We start from the raw sequence: 17921 nt of genomic DNA on the forward strand, positions 1-17921 counted from the left end.
TGTTTCATTAATCCTATAAATTAGTTTCGAACTACTAAATAAATACCAGACAGCATCTAAGCACAGAGTAAGGATAGTACCTATGTTATTATTTATTATTATAGTGCATTCAATATTAACTGGCGTGGTTCCACTTGAGACCGTCATTAGCAATAACAATAGGATTAAGTCGTGGCGGGTGAATTCAAAAGTATCAACACTGGTTGCTTTGCAACAAAATATCTAAGATTGAACCGGCTCCTTTAAAAATGAATGGGCTCTATAAGTGTTTTATTTATTACCCCTATTGTTTACGTGGCATGTCGAATGTAATCCTATTGTTATTGATAATGACGGTCTCTAGTGGAAACACGCCAGTTAATATTGAATGCACTATACCTACAGTACACGGCAGAAAGTAATGTACATCGACCTTTAGAAGGAGAGAGAGAGAGGAGCAGATTTGTAGAGCATTGTATCTGTCGTTGAGACTGACAAAACGTCATAAGCGTCAAGTTATGAGTGATAGAGACAACGCTCTACAAAGCCGAATTGTCATTCTAAAGGCCGATGTACATTACTTTCTGCCGCCGACGAAGCCAGACAGACAGAGCAATCGTGCGGTAAGGGAGAGATCGGAGACGGCCCTAGCAATTCCGGGATATATATATAGCAGAGTCGTTGTGTTCGTCGTTTATCACGATGCCAATGTCGTCGGCCTACTGTATCTCTCTTTATACTGTGCTATAAGTATATCGTTTCACTGAGAGGGCTCGAGAGGAAGCACGCGGGTTGCGAGAGGGTGACAGTTGAGGTAAAAACAAGATTTTTAATGTCGCTGTCACCGCAACCCGCATCCTAAGGGTGCCTGTCCACTAAAGCGGAGCGGAGCTGAGATGTGTATAGTTGACCAATCAGAGTTTTGTCAGATGACGGAATAAAATTATCACATTATTTACCGACAATCTGATTGGTCTGCTCAACACATCTACGCTCCGCTCCGCTTCTGAGGGCAAGCACCCTAACCCACCAACCGTCTCAGTGAAGCGGAGTACCTTTACTATATACTAGATGATGCCCGCGACTTCATCCTCGTGGATTTGGATTTTAAAAATCTCATGGGAAGTCTAATTTTACGAGATGAAAATTAGTCTATGTCTGTCTCCGAATGCAAGCTATCTCTATACCAAGTAGATCATGTCTGCGGCTTCATCGACGTGAATTTAGGCTTTTTTGAAATCCCGTGGGAACAATTTGATTTTCCAAGATTGCAAGCTATTTCTGTACCAATTTTTTTTCAAACCGGTAAAATGAATGGGCCGTGAAAAGCTAACAGACAGACTTTTGAATTTAATATTATTATGGATTATTCTCTAAACTTATCAACAATATATCCTGGCAAAGGCATTAGGTACAAGAATTTATTCAACACTATTATGCCTAGAGAAAACGCAAACGATATCCCCAAGTTGAAGTCCATGTTAAAATCTCCTGTCTGGTCGATATCGCCTCCGAAGTTCTTCGACGTGAACCTTTCGGTTAGAAAGGCTTTGCCAGTAGGGTACCTGCAAAAATAATGAATTTATAAAAAGAGGTAGGTAGATTCACAGGACTACCCTCTAAAAAGTGCTATTATAGTTGTCATCCACAGATATGTCCAGATTTGCAACTAGCGTGGCCCCCTCAGTCCCTCTCGCTCAAGCAGATTTTCTTACTTGTGAAATGTCATTCCTTCTACACTTCACGTTGTTTGTCAAATACTCACGTACAAATACATTTTGACAAACAAAAAAAAGTGGCCACGGTGATAAGGACAAAACATAATCATTTTGTCACGTTCTAACAAGAGCTTAAATACATTTAGCTATCTCGCTCTAACAGTATGTGTCACAATAGGGCTACTTCTAACAGTCCTTATTGTTAGAAGTAGCCCTATTGTCACCAAAAGTAGGACGCAGTGGAGGGATGTAATTTTTTTTGTGTATAAAGACTTACACAAAAAAACCTCATCAGCTTAAGTGTATCATGACCTGCAAACAACTTTAGCAAAAACTAGAGTAGGGATGGAAAGTTGGCTTACTGCGGGAAACAGGGGCGACTGATCTACCAAAGGCGTGCTCCCGCGCAGTAGAAATCCCCTCGCTTTCTTCGGCCCCGCGTCGACTGACTACATACAAATACGTACACATTCGATTCGTAAGTGTTTTTACGAAATCCATGATTTCACATATGAGTGCAAAAACGCCCTTAGTCTACTTTGTGTGATGCGCGTACAAACAAATAAACGGACTACTTATTACAGTACGAAGCAGAAAATATTGTACTTCAATCTTTAGAAAGAGATAACGGTTTTGTAGAGCGTTGTCTCTGTCGTTGAGACTGACAAAACATCACATAGGTGACAGACATCGCTCTACAGAGCCGAAATCTCATTCTAAAGGTCGATGTACAATATTTCTTGCCGGCTACTGTACAATTTGTAGAGATAACTAGGTACCTGCAATTGGCATTTGAATTGGTGTTGATATTCGAAGAAGTTTGTATCATGCTATTGATGGATGTGCAGTTCTCTTCGTCGCTGTAAGCAAGCGCGTCGAATATCGGCTGCTTGAAGATACTCCGGTGCAGGAATATGGAGGCGTAGCGAGTGTGAGTCAGGTAGGTTAGGTAGAAGAGCCAGTCTTCGTAACCTTTGTAGGATCTGGAAATAATGATACCTTACGTCAGTAAGACGGATTTTACTACTATGATACCTATCAAGCCTTCTATAACACTGATATAGCTATACATATTATAAAGACGAAAAAACCTTACAATACAGAATTGCCGTGGTTAGGAAATAAATGAGAAGTCAGGAAGCCTTCCAGAAAGTCGAGAATGTGCATTAACTGTCTAAAAAGACAAATTCCGTCTTCGTTTTCTTTTTAACCGACTTCAAAAAAGGAGGAGGTTCTCAGATCGTCGGAATCTTTTTTTTTCATAAACACATTGTTTAGTCAAGCACAAGATATGTAAATAAAAAAAATTAATAAATGGGAGAAATGTGAAGATTCGTCAATTTCTTATATTTATCGGGCTGGATGAAAGAATTGGGGTTTTAAAGTACGCCTTCCATGGTCCATGCCTTACAGGAAAATTTCCTGTTGATGCGTTGAGGGTGGCAACTAAAGGGAAAATTCCATAACCACTTCTTCCTGGAGATTGGATATTTTTAGCAAAATTATACAAAAATATGTTTTATGATCACCTCAAAACGCCACTAGCGAGCATGACGTAGATGCAAGTGATGTAGATGTTGACAACGGCTGCAATAAGGCCGTTCTTCACAAACATCATGATGGCTATGCTCTGCTGCTCCGCGTAGATGTAGCTCGACCATAGCACCAATGCGAAGTAGAGATAGTCTATCGTGTCGGATAAGTCGCCGAGAATCCTGCGAAGGAATTACGCTACCATGAAGTAAGAAGAGAAAAGAAACACGTTACATGTACATGGGGCAAGAAGAGAAAAGAATTGATCTAGTGTAGTTATTTGGACTAACGTAAAAAAGTAATGTCTAGAATCTAGATGTCTGATAAGTCTCCGTGATACTGGGAAATAATTGTGGGGAAAGGAAAATGAACTCTCGGCGTAGCACTGAAAGCCATAAAGCAAAATAAGAAGAAGAAGGAAAATGAAACAAATCAGTTCAGGAAATTAAATACAGCTTTACAGAAAAGACAAATTACCTCTCGATAACGACTACTATACTGTTATTATTACCTCTCGTTTTCGAGAGGTAATAATAACAGTAGATAGAACCTAGAGGTATGGATGGTAGTTAAAGGAAGCTGGATGAAGGCGTAAGAAAAAGGTGAATTCCAAAAGAATGTAATGAAATGGATCTTGAAATCACAGAGAATAGTAATAATTTGTAAATGGTGTGTCGTTCAATGACATTAATGGTTTCTACATAGGATTTTTTCTCATGCTTCTCTTGTCTTACAACCTGTTATCGTCTTTATAAGCAGATATATAGATAGATAGAGAGTAGTAGATGAATAAATGGTGTATTCTTCTTGGAAGGTTGAATGGAAATAGATTGAGCGTATCGTGTATCAGTATACACGACACGCTTTACCATATTGTAAAGATTATTAGATAATACTACTCACGGATAAATGATAGCAGCTGAAGCAAAAGTAGTGATGAAGGAAAACGGCAGAGACACCAGGTTCCAAGCGAGCAAGAGGCTTGCTCCACTGTATAACCCTTCTTGAGATTCTTGGTAGTAGCGCGTTCTGTAGGGACCGTCTGCAAAATGTACCAAAACTTTCATGTAAGGCAAGCAGGACCAGGAACTCACTTATCTTAAGATCAGATCCCTCAGAGTCAGAGTGATTGTCTTAGATTTCTCTTATGTACTCACAAAGGCAAATCGTGTTCATGATGCTGATAAAGTATGTCCCAACCATAGCGTTGAATATAAGGCCACTTTTAGTTATAAAAGCTCGCTGATAGTTCTGCAACAAAAAGAAAAGACTTTAAAAATAAAACAATTACGAAGTCCCTTGCTAGCCTAAAAGTAGTTCCATCAATTTGTAGAAGAAATATTGAGTAAGGGATGTGCATGGACCTAAAGAACTAGAATATGTTACCTCAGATTCATTGTAGAAGATCCAGAGTATGAAAAAGTATATCGGCAATGATAGTAGCCTCATTGTCATTTGTTTGAGGCCATGTTTCTTCACGTTGAAGATTGACGCTAACATCCTCCTAAAATGTAAGTAATTACTGCATATAAAACTTGGTACCAAACATTAATTATTTGAATCATTAACGGCCGCACAATAATTAAAACGAGACAGAGCTATATCTCTCACATAAATCTGTCTCGTTTTAACTCAATCTTAAGTAATGATTAGCGACTCTGCCGTTAGACAGGAGCTTTAAATAGTAATAATTAATTCGTTTCTTTTCTTGTCATCAAACACGATCATTATCCACACACATACTTAACACATTACACATAGATGCCTGGTGCACTTCGACCGCCCGTTGTGCCAGTTTCTTTAACTGGAACCAACCCTCTTCGATGGTGTTCGAACTGGATTTAAACATGGGGTTATTCAAGGGGCAGATCAACAAATTCCTAAAAGGCCGGCATTGGTGGTTCCCCTGGTGCTGCAAATGTTCATGGGCGGCGGTAATCACTTAACATCAGGTGAACCGCCTGCTCGTTGGCTCGCCATTTTTATTTTGAAATAAAAAATCTTAATAGAATCAGGAGGATAATATTATATGAGGAGATATATTTTGAAGCAGTAGATAAATACTTACAGGTACAGCATCCAGATAGTTCTAACGCCGCCCGCTTTGCCATAGTTCAGCTGTATCTTGTTGGGGTTGATGATGCGGCCGTGCTCGGCGAGGTTGCCCTGCATGATGGCCGGCCCCTCCACCTTGAACTTCTCCACTAAAGCCGCGATTTGGTGGTTCGACTCTATGAACCTTTCGCGCGAACGTCTATCTACTGTTGATAGGCATACTGGAAAAAATCATACCATGCATGCAAATAATCCCTATAAGTATAGGTATCTACTCAATTCGAAAAGCCTGTGTTTCATCAATAGCCTATAACAGCCCACTGCTGGACTAAAGGGCCCTCCCTACGGGTGGCCCATTATCACCACGCTGGGTAGAAGAGTTGGGTGATCGCAGTAGATGGAAGTAGTATAGCTCAGCGGAGACTAAATTTTTTGAAATTATTAAAGGGATGTCGCGATTGCTATTCTCACTTGTATTTTTAACCATGACTATATTGACTTTACGGCAGAATATTTTTTCGGGGAGAAAGCTCCATCCTTTGTTCTTCGGGAGATAGAGAAAGCAACTGAGTTATCCGAATCTGTATAGTGCCGCAATTGCTGTTGTTCCTCGCATTTTTAACGATGACTAGTTACTGCTGTGCTAATGGCAGAAGAATTTTTGGTTTCAAAGACAAAGCTTTATAAGATGAGTAGGTATCTCTCCGGGAGATAGAGAAATGCTATTGGCAAGTATAGTAGGTATTCTTGTACATCCTTTCGATCGGAAGACATCATGTTTATAGCAGCAGAACTTTTCACCAGATACCTCAAATCAATTTAGATACCAATTTTTTCCTAAAAATTCCTCAATCTCGAAGAAATGAACTGATAAACTAGTTTGAGGTACGATCAATAACGTCAATTTTGAAGATACTTGATCTGTGTAAGGAAGAATGAAATACATGGTTAGGATTGATTAAACTTACAGTAATACATCAAAGGGTTTTCTAGTTGTGGACAAGGGAATCCGATGCTGCCGAAGTAATCCAACAGATTTCTCGTGGGTCCCGCATATACCACGTCTCCAAGGCATAGGTACACCACACGATCCAGGAACGGAAACACATCTACAAAATTATAATATGGACAATCTTGACATGAAAACTTGACTTAAAGAACAGGGGTCCATTCTCAAGGCTGCGATATTGAATCCATGAATTAATCCATTGAATTTTTACCACGTTTAAACATAAATTACATGCAGTTCGTTTTTTAAAATATTTTGTTTACCTGATCTTGGCTTTTCCATGGTAAGTATTATAGTAGTTCCATATTTCTTGGCTGCGTTTGAAAGGATTGATATCACCAAATATGTATTCAAAGGGTCCAAATCCCATGTAGGCTCGTCGAGAAGCAAAATAACTGAAATAATTAAATAAAATCGCTCAAGTGCGAGTTGAAGAAGGTTTTCGTACCATCGTACAAGAAATACCATTTTCTTAATGTTCATGGCGGCCATTTTGAATTTTTCTATAACAGCAATAGAAATTACATATTCTATAAAAATTTCAAATTTCTACCTATTAAGTAGGTGTTTCACGAGATACTCCTCGCTGAAAGACAGACGGACGGACCGACGGCGTAGGTTTACAACAACGGGAATAGTTTATGGATGAAGTAAGGTGTAGCCCTATGTCAAAAAGGAGAAGAAAAATAAGACATTGAAAAACCTCAATAAATAAACCAAGTACATACTTGGATCTCGAATAAGTTGAACTCCAATAACCAGTCGACGATATTCGCTCTTCGTTAGATTTGTAACGCATTTGTTAGCTACCTAGAGAAAGAGAGGAAACATGGGTATTTTAGTATATATTATATCTTATAACTTACGCAAGTTAAATGTAACTTTGCAAAACTTTTATTATACTCACTTGAGATAGCGCTAAATCTGCCATAACCTGCTTAACTTTCGACGACTTTAAATATCCCGAAATCTGTGAAAAGAGGCAAAATATTATACAGTTTAACTACCGTGACAGTTACAGATATATGTTATACAGCAGTGTTTTGAACACTGACTGCATGGTTCATTTAAAATTCTATACATTAACCTCTTTACATGCGGCGACTTTTTGTAGAGATACAGTCGCAAAAAGACAGCGATACAGTCGCGATACTGCCGCTGGTCGTATACTTTTGAACACGTACCTATAACAATATTTCATCGCTACTATCGCGATACAGTCGTGCTGCCGCCGATGACGCGGCATCCCCCGCTCTTCTTTTACAAGATGGCGACTAAAATAGTCGCGCGTTAGAAACGATGCTGAATCGATACTATGCGATTGTATCACTACTCAATCGCCACTGTTGCGCGTTGCAAATGCGACTAACGGCCAAAAGGAGCGGTACAGATAACAGATAACAGATAACAGACCGCGCGTTAACGAAACGCGCTACGGAATCGCTGCAAAAAAAAGTCACCGTGGCCTACCTCCCTTAATCTTCGCAGGTATGTTACCTTGGTAAGCGACAACGCGAGGGTCTGCTGAACACTTAACCCAGGTAGAAGCTTCGTGGAGTGGCGCACTAAAGCGCAAGTGTTCCTAAAGTAGTCCTTCTCCAAAGGAACCCCTTCTAGGAGGATGTGCCCTTTGCAGGGAACGCGGCGGCTTATGACGTCCAGAAGAGCGCGTTTCCCGCTGCCTTGGAAAAGTAAAAGATCTTATTAGATGGATACATCTATCTAGTTGTTTTAGAGGGCGAAGCTCTAACGCATTTTATAGTAGAAAATCTACTTTGCATCGCTCACTCAAGGGGCAAAAATACGCGCTAAACACAATACAACCTACAGGCATACCGTATAACTGAGTAGGTTCCTGCAGTAGCGGAGCGGTGCAGGAGGGGTGCCGGGTGTGATGATGTGACGCGAGAGGTCAGTCATCAATTCATGACAAGTGACAACTGTCACCTTTTCCGCACCGCTCCGTTTCGGCAGGAGCCTCGGTTAAGCGCTGATATAGTAATCGAACTGCTTTGATAGATCATAATATTTACGAATGATTTCTAAGTATAGTACGCGACATGTCAAGATAGCATTCGGGGTATGAGCCGGGGGTCCCCCGCACACCTGCACGCCACCTGCGCTATCCTACGCCGCGATAGTGTAGGGCTGCGCGTGCGCGGGTGTCCGGGGCGTCCCCACCCCGATTGCCACGTCCACCTGTCGCCTACCATAGCTAGGTATGCATTTTTAAATTTGTTTCGGAAGGCATATTTAAAATCTCATTGGCACATCGCGACCTCATTTTTTCATTTATAAGTATAGCTATAAATACCTTTAGAACCCAATATAGCTGTAACCTCGCCACTGTGCGTGAGGAAGGAGACATCCTTCAGGATGACTCCCGTCTTCACATCTCCCGTCAAGCGCTGGAAGAAACTGCCTGGTTCAACCTATAGGAAAAGCTAAATATATAAAAGGAAAAGTATTGACTCGCTGACTGACTCATGAGACAGTCGTGATAGCCTAGTGGTTAGGACGTCCGCCTCCTTTAAGGGAGGTTGGTGGTTCAATCCCGGGCAGGCACCTGTAACTTTTTGAAGTTATGTGCGTTATAAGAAATTAAATATCATAAATAACATTAAGTTAGGGAGGTCAACATAATATTATAGGTGTATTATGTTCAAGATTATGAAATGAAATAAATAGGTACTTGGGACTGCGATAGTTTGAACATTTCCCGAATCCCCATACAAAGGACATCAACGAGCGCAAGGGTAGTTTACAGTTTTACTATCTGCATTTTTATGTGAATTATTTTGTTTTTTTACTGTATCTACCTAAGTACTTACTTTTGGGAAACTACTTTTGGGAAAAGTACATTTTTTTGAATCAAGTAAGTACCTAAGTAAAAAAAAATTTTTTATAATAAAAAATAAAAGGAACCTAGGTAGATACCTACACAAAACGAAGTTTCGAAGAAAATATTTTCACATGAGCCACCGTGCTTTCAAAGCGATCTCTGGCATACAAGAAAAATTAATAGCTACCTACATAAGAGAGCTACCTTACTTGGCCCGAGTGGAAAACATTGCCCCAGTTCCACAAGTATAAGTCACTTCCACTCATCTTTAACCCCGACTAACCTTTTCAATATAAGTAAATAACTTCTATCAACAGATATGAATCACATTCTAGACGAATACAGCCTCCTTGTACTAAGTATATCGCAACTAACTTTCTGTAGCCACTTCAGAGTGTACCTAACGCTCGCGACGTTGCCTGTTTAGTGCTGCTAAACTTCTGTAACTGTACTTGACCATTAGCTGTGTAATGTACATCGGATTTTAAACTTTAAATCTTGGTAGAGAAGGTTTGTTTTCCAAGCGAGGTATAGAAACAAGTTGCCTGTTAAGGGGATGGTTGCACCTATGGCAAGGAAACTTTTTTATTCCACTTCCAAGAGGCACCCACTTAGTTTGATTTTCGGCTAGATCAATTCCCAAAAGTCATGACAAATGAAAGTCATCGACTTTCTTGACTCTTCCGCCTCTATGTACTCGTACCTATATTTACAACTGTTACCTACCTTTGTAATAAAAATAATTAAATCATCAAATCCTTTAATTTAGTTATTGTAAAACTAGCTAATGCCGAAAACTTTATCCGCGTTGATATAGGTATTTCAAAATCATTCAAAAGGTTGATTTTTCCGGGATTCACTCTCGTCTTAAACTATACCCATGGAAAAAATTATGTCGCCGGTTCGTTGCTTCGTTGCGACGTAATTGAAAGACAAACCAACAGACCGATAAACCAAACAAGCAAACACACTTTCGCAGTTATAATAATATGGGTAGTGAGTGGTGACGAGTGATGCAACGTTTAAAACCTATTTAGATTATATTTTAGGCAATATTTTAAATAGCAGTCTACAAATAATAGTGCGCTTGGCCTTAACAATGAAAGCCTCATTTTCCATACACTTCTACGCATCGCTGCAACACATATGCACCATAACCTCACATAACCTCTCTCCTTTTCATCTCCAAACAAACTCCATACGTAGATGAGATGGCTATATCCAAAGTTATGTTCACACATTCCAAAGATTAGTTTGCTCTTTCCCTCGTATCGTTCTAAACTATTGTTAAAACAGAGAAAGCATCATGCGCAGTGTCACTGACTGTTCAGTAGCAAGCAGTACGGTCATCGCTGTAGTTCGTCAGTATCAAGTTCTACCGACCCTAGATTACTAACGAACCGCGATTTAATACGAACGAAGGCATTCGACATTTGAATGTTATCTTTTTTAAATAGGTGTTTAGTGTCGACTGATTTAGCGCAAGTGTTTTATGGTGTGCAGTGTAGTGCGCTTCTAACGTACAGGAATCCCGTGGCCGGCACGAGTGTTTTACCAAGTAAGTTGACTGTACACATTCTCATATTTGTGTAGGTGGTTCGAACTTCGAGAGGCTTTCATTGGGTGTTCTATAGACATTAGAAATAATAAACTGCTTTAATTTACTAATGTAAGTAATATAACAGGGTGTACGAGAGCAACAGTATAGGTGGGACCTAACACCTAACTGTATTAGTCTGGAATTACAGTTACAATACGTTCTTAGGATATTAAATAAGATTTATTATAATATTCATATCTACGAAGTATTATTTATGTATTAGTTATTTGGATTTTGGGCCATCACTTGCTTTAACGGTGAAGGAAAATATCGTGAGGAAAGTCTGCCAATCCGCACTGGGTCAGCGTGGTGGACTACGGCCTAAGCCCTTCTTATTCTGAGAGGAGATCCGTGCCTCAGTAGTGAGCCGTGCGAAAGGTTGATTATGATGAAGTGAAATAAACTTTATATCTTTACACGTTTTACTTTGAACTCCCGTTAATTAAGTCGATACACTTTTATTTTTTTAATCAATATACCAAACGGTTTATTAAAAAATACTTTTTAAATACTTAGCTATATACTTGCCTATATATTATACTTATATTTTAAAGAAGTAGATCGTATAGAGCATGTACACTAACGCTCAAAGTTACCCGAAGGCGAAGCAGTCGCCAATCCTGCTGCATTTTTCCAGTCCTTTAATAATAATTCTATGAGTAGATACTTACAGTGTAAAATCGTGTAAAGGATATAAGCAAAAAAACAAATACGTATTAGCGATGCTATAGAGAAATCTTTTTTATTCCATAGCTAATTAGAATCGGAAGTTGTGGGTATGTTAACCTTGAAACCTTCATGGGGTAAAAAACTTAAAACAATGAGTGGAGGTGCAACGACCTCAAGCATGACCTCAGGTCGTGGTGAGTCATTTTTGGGGAATTTAAAGTCATCCGAGCGGATATAGTCTACTAGGATACCTATTAAGTTTATAAGACATAATATTTATATAGGTAATATATATCTATTACCTAACATACACAGTCCAATGGATTGCGAAGTGCAGGGCACATAGTTGCACGTTGGCCGTTGGGGGTCCCATTTTCCAAGGTGCTTGAATGGCTACCTCGCCCGCAAAGCGCAGAGTTGGAAGACCCCCTAAAACCTAATAGGTGTCCTCGCAACGAGCTGCTGGATTCAGGCAGCGTAAGACCGTGGCAAGTGCCTGCAAGAGACCCATTCCCAGCAGCGGATGTCTATCGGGTGATAATGATCACGATGATATTACCTAGCTAGTGATCATGAGGTGGGTCCGCTTTTTTGACACCTGATGTATGAGGATTGCTCCTCCATAGACATACTCTCACTGCAGTAAGATATAATTATGTAGGTTTACGAGAAAACTGTTCTCACAGAACTTTATGGTCGAGTTAATTTATAAACGTATCATATTTATTTACAAGCTTTATAAAATAACTGTACCTACGCTTCCATTCCACTTTCTCAGCGAAATTATATCTACTTATTATTTAAATGCGATAGATATATTACCATAACATGGTAATATATCTATCGCATTTAAATAATACAGCTATAACTTGCTTTTATGATTGTTTCCTTCTCTTCTTCCTTACCTTGTACCCAGGCTACGTGGGGTCGGCACAGCATGTCTTCTTCTTCCACTCACTTCTGTCATAAATCAACGTATTATCTACCCCTTTTACACGCATATCCTCTTTCACGCAATCATCACCTTTCCTTCGTCGTCCTCTCCTTTTTTCCTTTCAGATGTATATTTAACATTCTTCTAGTGACATATGGCTTTCTTCCCTTTCCGCCTTATATGCAAATACCATGCCGGCCTACTACCTTTCATCTTTTCTACCACTGGCGCTGCTTTCAAACTTCCTCTTATATTCATTCATTTCTTATCCTATCCACCTTTGTCACACCACACATCCATCTCAACATTCGCATTTCGGTCGCATGTACTCGTCTTTCATCCGTCTCTTTTACTGCCCAACATTCTATGATTCTGAACCATACAATGTGACAGGTCTAACGACTGTGTTATAAATTTTCCCCTAGTTTAAGGGGCATTTGCGGGTTGCATATGACACCTGAGACATCTCGCTATTTTCATTCACGAGAAGGCTTTCTGAAAAACGGTCTGTGGGTAGATACATATCCCAAAGACATTGCATCCGCAACCTTATCGTAACAGCATTACAAAAATCAGTAAGCAACCAAAGACAGAACAATGTAACATTCGAATCCGCAAAGTATGATTAAGTATGCCACTGAGTAGCAAATTCCAATTGATGTATTCTGACCACGTCTTACTGCCTTGGAAATATCCTTTTCTGTAATCTCTAAAGATTGCGAAGGTACTCGTATGCCACAATGTACCAACATCACAATTGCATTAGCAGTAGGTAGGGTAACATGTTATTACTTTGTGTAAGCGTAACTAAGGTTGTTAAACCGTTGTTTGCGATTTGATATGCATCGTCCATGAGGTATTTTTGTTATGAAATATTACGTTCCTTTAGTAATCTTAAAAATATTTTCTAGCCAATAAGTTGTAGGAAAGGTCTGCGCTGACGCCTCGTCCTTTTATAATCACTTCGGAAGTATCAAGTATACGTACTTGGCTTCACCTCAGCCTTCCAATATTACTCGGCCGTTTTTATTTAAGGTAATGTACCTACTTAAGCACGATTAATATTGTGATAAACGGGTAAGTAATATTTACTTTAACTAGCTTATGCTTGACCGTAATAACTTACATCAGATATTATAAAGTAGCTGATATTGATGAATTTGACGATGTGGCCAGCAGCCTAAGATGGAGAGTGGTTGCCTAAAAGATTCACACTTCTTTTGAAAGTACCAGTATTATACTTGGCTTGGCTAAAACAAAAGCTGAAAGGGCATTCTATATATCCTAGCAGTAAAATCTATTTGTAGAAGGTACTGATATGTGTAAATATGGCATATATAATATACTAGCTTATGCTCACGACTTCGTCAGCGTGGACTACACAAATTTCAAACCCCTATTTCACCCCTCTAGGAGTTGAATTTTCAAAACCCTTTATTAGAGGATGCCTACGTCATAATAGCTATCTCCATGCCAAATTTCAGCCCGATCCGTACAGTAGTTTGAGCTGTGCGTTGATAGTTCAGTCAGTCAGTCAATCACCTTTTTTATATATAGGTATTTATATTTAGTTTATCTTTAGCTTGGATAGTATGGGGACATTTAGATTAAAAAGATTATAAAAAAAAGAAAGAGGTTGAGATACCTAAACGTTTACGACTTGTGTGCATTAAACGGATATAAATAAATTATTTATTATTCGACATTTAATTTACGGGGACACGGATCGCGTCAGCTGTCGGACGGGATGTAACGTTGAACGTTCGCTTTTTAGGGCTCCGTACCTGTAAAGGAAAAAGGAACAAGGATCGCTTCATTTTTCTTAACTGACCCTTTTTCTCAGGAACGCGTGGAGTTATCAAGTTGAAATTGATATCAAATACTCAGTTCTACCGTTGGAGCTTTAAAAGAAATCAAACTTCTAAGTCAACGCAATAGAAAGAAAAGATATGGACTATCTCGAAAGGACTTTAAAACCTTTCTAGGTCAACGTGAAGTAGGTACTCTTTGTACCTACTTCACGTTGACCTAGAATCATAAAATTTGACCAGAAGCAATTTCTCATAACCCAAGTAAAGGGAAAATCTGAAATGTGAAATAGTTCCTATATCACATTAAAATTTGCTATTACAAACTTGCATTTGCAGTTGGAGATAATTTGAGTAACAAAACACTCCCAAACTTCCAAGGCACGGAACCCTCAGTACGGGAATATAACTCGCACTTGGCGGTTTTTTATATCTTTATATTTTTATATCTCGCATTATATGGATTTATGTTGTAGAGAAGAAAACAAACTATATACATGAGAGTTTATTTATGGAGTTTAATGTCGAGATATTATTTATTTATTTCTCTCGGTACGCGATCAATTGTGTCGGTTTTTATATTGATAATATTAGCTTTTACTCGTTGATTTAGCACACGCCACACAGCTCATCATCATCACCATCATCATCGTCAACCGATCGACATCCACTGCTGGATAAAGTCTTTGAAAAGATAAAATGAAACTGAGATATAATTACCCTTCCAGGTCAACCCACTTCTATCTTGAGCTGATAGAATGCTTTGTCACTTAAGATGAAAAATATTGGAATAAATCACAGGTTATTGGAGTATATCCGGTTCGAAGGACCGTATTAAAGTTCGACACGAAAAATACTATAGATATATTATGTGGATGACGTTAGCAGGAGTTGACAGATGAAAGTGGATTTATGTTCAGATAATTTGCATTTTCAATGCTGAATCCATTGATGTTGAAAGCCGCTGAAACATTCGTAACGGCCTCTGCGCCTTTGTGAGCATCTTAATAAGTAGGTAGGTGCCCTTTATTTTTGGTACATGTATTTATTTATACTTGCGTAAACCTTTTATCATCTTGTAAATTAGAAGATACTTGACACCAACACATTCATTATTACTTACTTCAACGACCTAGCTTAGGATCGCGCGTCCTTATTTATACCTCTACTAGCGACTATGCTCGCGACTTCGTCTGCGTGGACTACACAAATTTCAAACACCTATCACCCCCTTAGGTATTGAATTTTCAAAAATCCTTTCTTAGCGGATGCTTACGTCATAATAGCTATCTGCATGCCGAATTTTAACCCGATCCGTGCAGTAGTCAGTCAGTCAGTCAGTCAGATTTACCTTTTATATATTTAGATATACAGTACATATAACGAAAACTTTGATAGTTGTCATGTATTCTGATAATAATATAACGCTGTAATAAAATGGACCTATGGCTTATGTATGTAATGTTATGTTTTAAACTCGTCATTCTATCGTGATTTTCGGTCGATCGATTGGATGAGGCGTTACGCTGGCTGTTCCTAGATCTATGGAGAAGAAGAAGTGTTTCGAAAACTAGTAAACCTCGTATAGTTCTTGCATTTCACGAAGGCCACTGACTCATGCTTGTGTTTAAGTCGTATCGGTATACGTAAAGTTCAGTAGCCTTCGTGAATTAGCCTACTAAATAGCCGATAACCATGAAGGTAAACGTCGTGTACGAAGCCTTGCGCAATTGACAACGTGTCGGTGAATTTATTATCATAGTGGCCTTATAGGTGCTAGGTATCTAGTTGTTCTAATGTTAATGGCAAACCTTCAGCTATTCGGACGTGGTGATTTGACTTGTAACAAATAAATAATAATTAATTAACTATTCGAACTTATCTTTACACTCAGAACTGGTTGACCCGCCTGACATCGATTGGGTGAAATTGCTGAAAATCGAAGGGTTTCTAATAGAGAACCAGAAAATCCATGGTAGGCTTACCGACCCACTCATATACCCATTTTTTTTTTAATTTTTTTTTATAGGTAGTCTAAGATGGTAGCGGATTAACTTGGAAGGGATAGCAATGGCAGTTTTTTTACACCCATTATCGGTTTCTAAACAGCATCGTACCGGAACGCTAAATCGTTTGGTGACACGGTTTTGCCGTCAAGCGATTATAATTACGCGCAAATAAGCATTTATGAGAAAACCTGAGTTATATAAAATGGAAAATCGATTATTTATCATTGTATAAAAACGGCGGTATGTAGGTAGATAAGTATAGGAAACTAACATTGAAATATAATACCTATTATGTGGTCTGAAGCTTATTGTTTCAGCAAGTTCAGGTTTCAGCTGACGTTTTATATTTCGTCAAAGATTTCCGTTTATAAAGGATTTTACCACTGAGTTGGGAGTGCAACATAATTTAGATTTAAGTTCATTTTATACTAGATGATGCCCGCGACTTCGTCCGCGTGGATTTAGGTTTTTGAAAAATCCCATGGGAACTTCAGGGATGAAGTGGGGATTTTCCGGGATAAAAAGTAGTCTATGTCCTTCCCCGGGATCTAAGCGAACTCTGTACCAAATTTCTTCAAAATCGGTTAAACTGTTGGGCCGGGAAAAGCTAGCAGACAGACAGACAGACAGACACACTTCCGCATTTATAATATTGGCATGGAAGTATGGATATTAAATGTAAAAGAATTTATTTACTTATTATTTTTATTATTTATGTAAGGACCAAAAATTACAGTTACATCCTACCCATTTAATTTAATTTGTAGTTAGATATACCTACTTTCTGGTTTTTTATGGACGTAAATAATGAAAAGAAAGCACTGTAGACTATAATATAATACAGTGTGTAATTAACTGTTGAAATATTCATGCTGTTTGACTAACAGGAAGTAGTGGATGTATGAATATGAGTAGGTAAAAGCTTCCGTTCTGCACCGCTATCGTCGTATGCTAATACAATGGGACCCGTTTTCTGGTTCATTGGTCGTATATAGAAATGGCCACCGGCCCTAATTTTAATGTGTGTTTCCAACGTAAATTATTGATTTCATAAAAGAGCATCCGCCGCGTTTCTTGCTGGTTCTTCTCGGTAAGAGAGGAATTCTGAACCAGTGGTAAATACAGCTGACGATTCAAAAATACTTGTAAAAGTTTAATTGAATAATTTTTTTATATTTTTATTTTCATAGTGCACAAATATTATATCATCATCATCACCAGCAAGCCATCGCCGGCACTGTTGCACGCGCCTCTTCTCTCAGAATGCTATGCTACCACGCTGGCCAAGTGCGGATTGCCAGAACCTTCGAAAACATTTGGTGAACTCTCAGGCGTGCAGGTTTCCTCACGATCGTCATCGTTAAATCAAGTGATATTTTAGTGCTAAAAACGCAAAAAATACCTATGACTCCGAAAAGTCTGAGATGCGTGCACGGGATCGAAAACGCGATCTCCCGAATAGGAGGCCGACGACGTCTAGCCACAAAAGTATCCGCATCCGGCAACGCATCGGCGGCTCCTCTGGTGCTGCAAATGTTCATGGGCGGCGGTAATCACTTAACATCAGGTGACCCGCCTGCTCGTTTGCTCGCTATATCTATTAAAAAAAAAAACACCGCTTATTATATGGATCCGAGTTTTTAACATACTTATAGCTGTGGTAATGAAGTCTAAACAGCGTTTTCACTTTACGCACAAAAAAGTGAAAACAATTACCTCTACTTAAAAAACTAAAGAACGTAGGTGCCCGTGTCGTGGACTACAT

General features: G+C 39.0%; 2 protein-coding genes across 3 annotated transcripts in view; one reads left to right on the top strand and one right to left on the bottom strand.

Moving 5' to 3' along the window:
- Positions 1–39: 39 nt before the first annotated feature.
- Positions 40–9516, bottom strand: LOC117982632 (ATP-binding cassette sub-family G member 5). Of its 2 annotated transcripts, XR_011236790.1 has the most exons (15): positions 9346–9516; positions 8609–8726; positions 7792–7976; positions 7202–7264; positions 7023–7104; positions 6558–6689; positions 6254–6394; positions 5299–5506; positions 4617–4734; positions 4388–4481; positions 4134–4272; positions 3227–3412; positions 2473–2680; positions 720–1540; positions 40–626 (listed from the first exon to the last, which is right to left on the bottom strand). XR_011236790.1 is itself a non-coding variant. In XM_069498869.1 (14 exons), the coding sequence occupies exons 1-14, from the start codon at positions 9400–9402 to the stop codon at positions 1346–1348; spliced, it is 1926 nt and encodes a 641-aa protein (XP_069354970.1). In that variant the 5' UTR covers positions 9403–9516; the 3' UTR covers positions 40–1345. The 2 variants fall into 2 exon arrangements, 1 of the variants encoding a protein (XP_069354970.1); XM_069498869.1 differs by having other exon boundaries at positions 40–1540.
- Positions 9517–10460: 944 nt separating this feature from the next.
- The window catches only part of LOC117982627 (ATP-binding cassette sub-family G member 8), a 51110-nt gene continuing 43649 nt past the window's right edge, over positions 10461–17921 (top strand). The window contains exon 1 of the mRNA XM_034968995.2: positions 10461–10694. The gene's annotated coding sequence lies outside the window, so the exon portion shown is untranslated. The remainder of the gene's footprint in view (positions 10695–17921) is intronic.

Source organism: Maniola hyperantus, chromosome 5 (assembly GCF_902806685.2).
Source record: "Maniola hyperantus chromosome 5, iAphHyp1.2, whole genome shotgun sequence".
NCBI classification, from domain to species: Eukaryota; Metazoa; Arthropoda; class Insecta; order Lepidoptera; family Nymphalidae; genus Maniola; species Maniola hyperantus.